This window comes from Lathyrus oleraceus, chromosome 5 (assembly GCF_024323335.1).
Source record: "Lathyrus oleraceus cultivar Zhongwan6 chromosome 5, CAAS_Psat_ZW6_1.0, whole genome shotgun sequence".
In the NCBI taxonomy this organism is placed as follows: domain Eukaryota; kingdom Viridiplantae; phylum Streptophyta; class Magnoliopsida; order Fabales; family Fabaceae; genus Lathyrus; species Lathyrus oleraceus.
This window is the reverse complement of record NC_066583.1, coordinates 122,803,505-122,810,686: the sequence shown is the minus strand read 5'-3', so window position 1 is coordinate 122,810,686 and position 7,182 is coordinate 122,803,505. Positions and strand designations below refer to the sequence as shown.

General features: G+C 36.7%; 1 protein-coding gene across 1 annotated transcript; it reads left to right on the top strand.

The window, feature by feature from the left end:
- The first annotated feature begins 2,464 nt into the window (after nucleotides 1-2,464).
- Nucleotides 2,465-2,845, top strand: LOC127079166 (uncharacterized). The gene has a single exon (XM_051019587.1). The coding sequence runs from the start codon at nucleotides 2,465-2,467 to the stop codon at nucleotides 2,843-2,845; it is 381 nt and encodes a 126-aa protein (XP_050875544.1).
- Nucleotides 2,846-7,182: the final 4,337 nt, after the last annotated feature.

The following is a 7,182-nucleotide window of genomic DNA, read 5'->3' as shown; positions in this document are numbered from 1 at the left end:
AAATAAGATGTGGATATTTTTAGGATTTTGGTTCAATGTGTTGATAATATGTATATTGTAACACACCGATTAAATTAATTATATTATTTTATTTTAGTTTGATGTGTTTATGAATTATTTGGTTCATTTGATTATTTTATAAGGGTAAGTAGAATGCCTTATTTATTTAATTATTCAAATAATTAGAATAACAAAAATATAAGAGAAGTTGAGTTTGGGGTAGTAATTTAGAGTTTTTAGAAAAGTAGGGAGAGGGGTGTAATATTGGAGAAACTGAGGGAATTAAGAGAATTAATTGGTTGGGATGAAATAAAATAAGAATTATTTTATAAAATAGAGGAGAGGATAGAAAACTCAGCACATGAAAATTTTGAGGATAAGAAGAGCAAGAGAGAATCAAACCCTAACATAGCAAGAGTAAGGGGAGAGTGGCCATTGTCAAGGTTGAAGTTTTATCACATAATCGAGGTAAGGGGGAGGAGGTATTTTCATGATAAGGGTGCTTATTCTCGTAGAATAGAGGGGGATCCTTACCCATTATCTCTTTCCTTTTTTCCCTTGTCCTCCATTGATGAGGGTTTTGTGAATTCTGCAAGGTTTGTGAAAAACCTTCATAATTGATTGATGTGTTGTTAATTTTGATGATGTGAAACATGCTATGTATTACTTTGATGTGAAAAGGGGTATTTCCAAAGGTGGGGTGTATGTGTGTGTATGTGTGTGTGTGTGGGGGGGGGGGGGGGGATGTTATAGGCTATGTTACCCAACACGGGTGGCCGTAGTAGCTCCCTATTTTTTTGTACCAAACGGGTTGTTTCATTCGTAACTTGAGTTTCGTATCTCCGTTTGAAGCGTTGGGAAAATGAAGCGTAATACTACCTTATAATAATGATTTAGAGGTTAGAACATCTACATGAAAATATGATGAATATGTTTACTTATGATAATTCTTATGTGATGATTATTGAATAATTATGTAATCATGAATTAATGGTTGCTACGTGTTGAGTTATGATGCTGTGATGCTATGAATAGTTATATGAATGCTATAATGATGATAAAATACAAGATTATAATGATTGTGTCAAGTTATTATGAGATTGATTTGGTTCAGTGGAACCATTTGTTGTGGCCTTACATTGACAACTATTTTGCTGAGTTTTAGGTTGAAGAGGAACCAATGACGAGTAACGATGATGGACGTAGAGATGTATGTTGTGTATTTTGTCTTGCACTCATACATCATGTAGAGTAGAGATAGGTAGGACTTCGGTCCAGTGACGAGTGGACAGTTTAGTAACATATCTCTGACTTCCAAAAACTTTGGTACCACATGCATATAGAAGCAGAGGTGAGGAGTAAATTTGGATTAATTCTAACATATGCGAATGTCTATGATTTTTGAGTGATATTTTATTGTGTATTATGAATTCGTGGATGAATATTATGAGTGAATATTCATGTTTGATTGTACCATCCTCAATGATTATGCGCCATTAAATTATGTGAATGTATTATCACCCCCTATTTGTTTTCTGTGTGGACTTGATCCTTGTGATGTAGATACTAATGTATGAACTGAGAGGCCTTAATGGTTGGTTTCCTTGGAAGAGGGCATTAACGACCTTCTTCTCCTTTGTGGTTTTCGTTGTTGTTTTAGAGTTCAAGTGTCGCTATGAATAATGGAACACTTGGAAATGGGTTGTGTTTTTTATGTTTATTTCGAGAGTTATTTGATTTTAAAACATTATGAATAAGTTGTTATTTTATGAATTTTCAAAAGCATCTCGAATATTGACGAGTAGATTTCCGCTGCCATCTTCTTAAATGAGGAGAAATGAAGTTTTTATGCCGAGTAATGTGACACCCTTGAGTGTATCATTTATGATTACTTTCCTTATGTTTTACAAGTAGTGTCGGGGAAATTAGGTAGTTACATAGTTGGTATTAAAGTAGATCGGTCCATTCGGCCTAAGTTGTGAACTAGTTTGTTCCCTTGTGCGCAACATGTGTATGAACACTGTAGATGCTTTACAGTTATTTTCTCTACTATTTGTAATTAGTTAACTTGTTTGAGCTAGTTATGCAGAGAGAAATGGTTGGCAGAAATGATCATGCAATTGCTGATGCTTCGGAAGCAAGGGCTAATGTGATGGGGCATGTGAATCAAGCTTTGTAGGGTCAACATAATCAATAGGGAGCGGTTGATGAATTCCGTGGGCTGGGAAAGTTTCAAAAGAACAAGCCTCCTAATTTTAAGGGAAGGCACGACCCTGAGGGTGTTTAGAGTTGACTTCAGGAGATTAAGAAGATCTTCTGGGTTATGGTGTGCATTGATGAGCACAAGCTATTGTTTAGGACACACATGATTTTTGAGGAGGCTAAGTATTGGTGGGATAACGTCTGCCAGAGGTTAGAAGCTGCAGGGACTACAATTACTTAGGAGAACTTCAAGAAAGAGTTAATGGAGAAGTATTTTCCGATTGACATTCGCAGTAAGAAAGAGATTGAGTTCCTTGAGATGAAGCAAGGAAAAATGACCATGGCTAATTATGCATCTAAGTTCAAGAAGTTGTCTAGGTTTTACCCTCACTACAATGGGGTAGGAGCTGAAGGTTCCAAGTACTTAAAGTTTGAGACTGGGTTGCATCCTAAGATCAAGCAGTTAATTGGTCATCAAGAGATTCGCCAATTCTTAGTGTTTGTTAATAAAGACAGGATCTACGATAAGGATAATCATGCTAGGTTAGCTCACTACAAGAGTGTTAGTGAGATGAAGAGTGGAAATCAAAATCGTGGTAAACCTTATAGAGATCCATCTAATAAGGGAAATCAGATGTTTTAAGAGAAGGCTGCAGACGGGAAAGAAACAAGTGAGGGAGGCACTCACATTCCTATAAGATGTTTCAAGTGTGATGGGTTAGCTCAATATGCTTTTGAGTGCAAGATAACAAACCTAACTTGTTTCAAGTGCGGAAAACAGGGACATGGTACAGCTGAATGCAAGAGTACATTTTTGACTTGTTCCAATTATGGAGAACCATGTCATATCAATACCCAGTGTCAGAAGCTGAAGAAAGTACAAGCTAGTTGGAAGCTGTCATACCCCAATTTTGTCTGGGCATATTTAAATTTCATAGAATTTGATCTCATTTTATTTTTTGCATCATATGCATAGCATGACATACATTGCATCATGAATAACACCTAAAATGTCAGTCAAAATGAATTTATTGAAAATACAGACCAATCAGTCGAATCATTTCTCAAAGACAGGCAAAGTCAGCAGTGACTGTTTCGGTTATATCTTGACCCACCTGAGCCTTTTTACCGATACAAAATTATTTCAGAATTTGAGGAAAGACTGTATTTTTTTTAATAAGTATATTTTGTCATGACAATTCTAGTGTGACCGGTTTAATTTTCTGAACAAATTTGCACTCGGTTTCTATTTTTAATGGATCAATATTTTTTGGTTAGTTAGTTAATTAAAGTAGTTAAAATTTATTTAAATCAAATGTTAATTAGTTTTTTATTAATGATTCTATCTCCTTAAATGAATAATAAATGTATTAAAATAAATATATATATTTGCATTGGATCCTCATTTTTTTTAAAAAAACAAATAAATAAATAATAAAAAAAGAATCCAAAGGAGATCCACTCCCAACGGTCTTCCAGACACCTCACCCTCCTAAACAGAAAATCCAATCCACAAAATCTCACAAAATCCCTCTCTTCCCTCACCCACACTGACTCCACGTTTTCAGACTCTCTCTCTGCTCTCATCATTCATTCACCTACCCTCTTCCATCACCCACTTCTCACGCCATTCACGCATTCTCTCCCTCACACAGCAGACTACACACTCAAAACCCTCACTCCATCTCTCTCACACTCATCACTCACTCTCTAAAGAAAAAGAAAAAATCCGTCTTCATCTCACAAACCTACTGCCGCCGCCGCACCCCTTAAAACCCCATCTTCATCGTCTCACACACCATGCAAAACCACCTCCACCTCATCATCCTTTCTCCAACCACATGACACCGTCATCACCATAAATCTCACTTTATTCTTCAACACCATCCTCCTTCAAAACCCTCGCCCGACCGTCAACAGCCGACAACCATCATCGTCTTCCCTAAGCGACCCAACCGTCGCATCCTTTCAATCCTCCGTAACCCATGACGAAACTGTACTCCTCTTGTCTCCACTCGCTCAAACAACCTTCAAAAAACACTCTCCCTCCTCGCGGACGAACACCACCGTGCAACCCTCTTCGCGACCGCCGTTTCCGTCAATAGCACCACCGTTCGACCTTCAACCTCTACACAAACCCTAACCCGCACCGCTGACAAACGCCATCCACACGCCAACGAGCCTTCAAATCACTACCGGAAATGATCCATCTTCCATTAACCGGTTATCCAACGACAACAAGTCGCAACCGTTATTCCGTCCTAAAACTCATGGCTATCACTCAATCTATTTGGAGCCGGTAGTTGTCCCGGCGAGAGTTTTTTTTTCTCTAGATCCAAACTGAAGTCTATGACTTGGCAGTCACGAGGCATGTGCTGTTGTTTCCAGTCCGTTGAACTACAACAATGAGCATTCGCACACAGGATCCTCATAACCGAAACCAACACGTAATTCCTCTTGTTACACCCTTTTGTTATTACCTGAGCCTATAATATAGTGTATTTTGGTGGTCTGTTTTTGGATTTGTTAAGAACTACTGAACTTGATTGTGTGTTAATCATCTGAATTTTTTTTTTTAGCTCTGAGTGTTATGATAATTTTGGTCTGATATAAATTAGTAACCAATGTCATTACTGTTGGATTTCATCTGCATTTTGTGAAGAATTGTGTGTTGGATTTCATCTTCAGAATTGTGAAGAAAGGTTGTAGTGAAATTCTCAAGTGTTATGGCAATTGTTGTTGAGTTCTTTAAATTAATTACAATCACATGTTAAGCTGAGTTTTAATGATATGTTTTTGAGTTGCATTGTATTTATCTAAAGTGCCTTTCCAACTGATGCTGCTTGGATTAAATCCAGTTTTGAGTTTCAATTTTGTGACAAATCATTACTAGGCTAAGAGTTTAAATTGGCAATGTTATTTAGGAAGAAAGATTCATCTCCATGTAAATATTAGTGAGCGTAGACCCTGTAGAGATTTATCAAGATACTGGACTTATGTGGTGAAGACAATATGTGATATTATTATTGTTATTGTTATTTGCTTCATTTCCTTGCAATTCGAAATAATCTTTGATCCACGGATTCGGTAATTCAATGCCGTTGTGCCGCCCAAGTTTTAATACATTAATTGTATAAATTCACCACGTTATGAATTCGCGAATGACATCAATTTTATTGTCATTTCGTCTGAACCGGTTTTTGGAACACATTGTGACCAATTTCATTCAATCCATTAAACTAACATTGCTAAGTTATTTTCTATCACTTTTAATTAAATTAAGTTGAATTTTGATTAATTAGTTAAATCCGATTAATTAAAATTAATTAACTTAATTAGTTCGATCCAATTCACCATCAATTCAAACCAATTTCAAAAAGCACAAATCATACAATTCTCGATTTAAATATCAAGCCCATTTTCAAAACACCCTTGTAAGTCGATTGCTCTTAGCATCGCCATCAACCTCACATAGCTTACTCTTGGGCTTCCTTACAATGAAACCTACTTGGTTATTGATTAATCGAGTAGATGAACTAATACACTAAATAAAATTCATTTCATTCATAAACATGAACTCACACCATTTTCCAAACCATTCAACTTCTAAAAGAATTTTCTCTTTTAAACATAAACTTGGGGATGAAAAGGAGATAGGAAGCGTACGCTTCACTATTTCTCAAGCACTTGAATAATTGGCGTACGCCATATTGCACGAGTTCTTGTCACCCGATTAAATCTTAAATCACACAATTCCAAATCACTTTTCAAAATCAAATATAATTTCCAAATTCAAATTATTCAAACCATAATACTTCAAATCACAATATTTCAAATCATTTCTACAAATTCCAAATCCTTGTAATTCCATATTTCAGATGAAAAGAGGATAGGAGGCGTTCGCCTCACTATCTTTCGATTATTCGAATAATTGGCGTACGCCACATTGCTCGAATCTTCGTTATCATATTTAAAATGCAATTGAATAAACTCAAATCACCTTAGATCAAATCCAGTTTCAAAATCAACTTTAACTTAAACTTCAATAGAAAATGGGAGGCTTACGCCTCACCATTCCTTGATTATTTGAATAATTGGCGTACGCCACATTGCTCAAATCATCTTTCGATCAAAACCTACCAATTCAAAATTCAAACTATCTTCGCAAATCAAATGCAACATCCAAACATATATTTTACAATTTAAACTTCGGATGATAAGAGATAGGAGGCGTTCGCCTCGCCATCTCTCGATTATTTGAATAATTGGCGCACGCCATATTGCACAAATTATCGACTTCCGACTAAAACACGCTAAATAAAATTGGATAAAGGAATAAGTGGCGTACGCCTCATTATTCTTTGAATAAGCAAGTAGGAGGCGTACGCCTCACTACCGTGCGTATTCAACAATCACAAACAAACTTTCAAAATAATTTGAACGAAAAGGGAATAGAAGGCGGTCACCTTATTATTCCTCGAAAGAATTGGACGATTGGTGTACACCATATTGCTCAATCTTTCGTTGTTCTCCAAAAACATCTCAAACAAATCAAACCTAACTTCTCGCCCCCGAGCGATCGAAACCAATCAAACATCAAACACATCAATTCAACTTGTCACCCCCGCGTGACCAAAACCCTTTCAAAAAGAACACTGTCAATCCTTTCTAATGCGCACAACAAACCAGTGCTAGAGCCTCCACCGAGAGTAGACAAGCCAGCGTTTATCCGTTAGAACGCCGACCTACACAGTCGTTCATCAAAACAAAACACACCCAAATATTCGTAGTAGCCCGAACTACGAATGCTCTGATTTCCTTATTGCACCATAAGGATACGTAGGCAGGAGATTGCTGTATCTTCGCGAGCACACTAATAAAAAACCTCCCATTTCCCCCTCCTGAGGTCTTCATCCATATCTATCATCAATTCTAATCACTCGAAGCAAGCAGATAACAGTCAATTAACAGTCAAATAGC

Excerpts from the sequence above, each read along its gene's own strand:
- LOC127079166 (XM_051019587.1), top strand. The coding sequence starts at position 2,465 with ATGGAGAAGTATTTTCCGATTGACATTCGCAGTAAGAAAGAGATTGAG.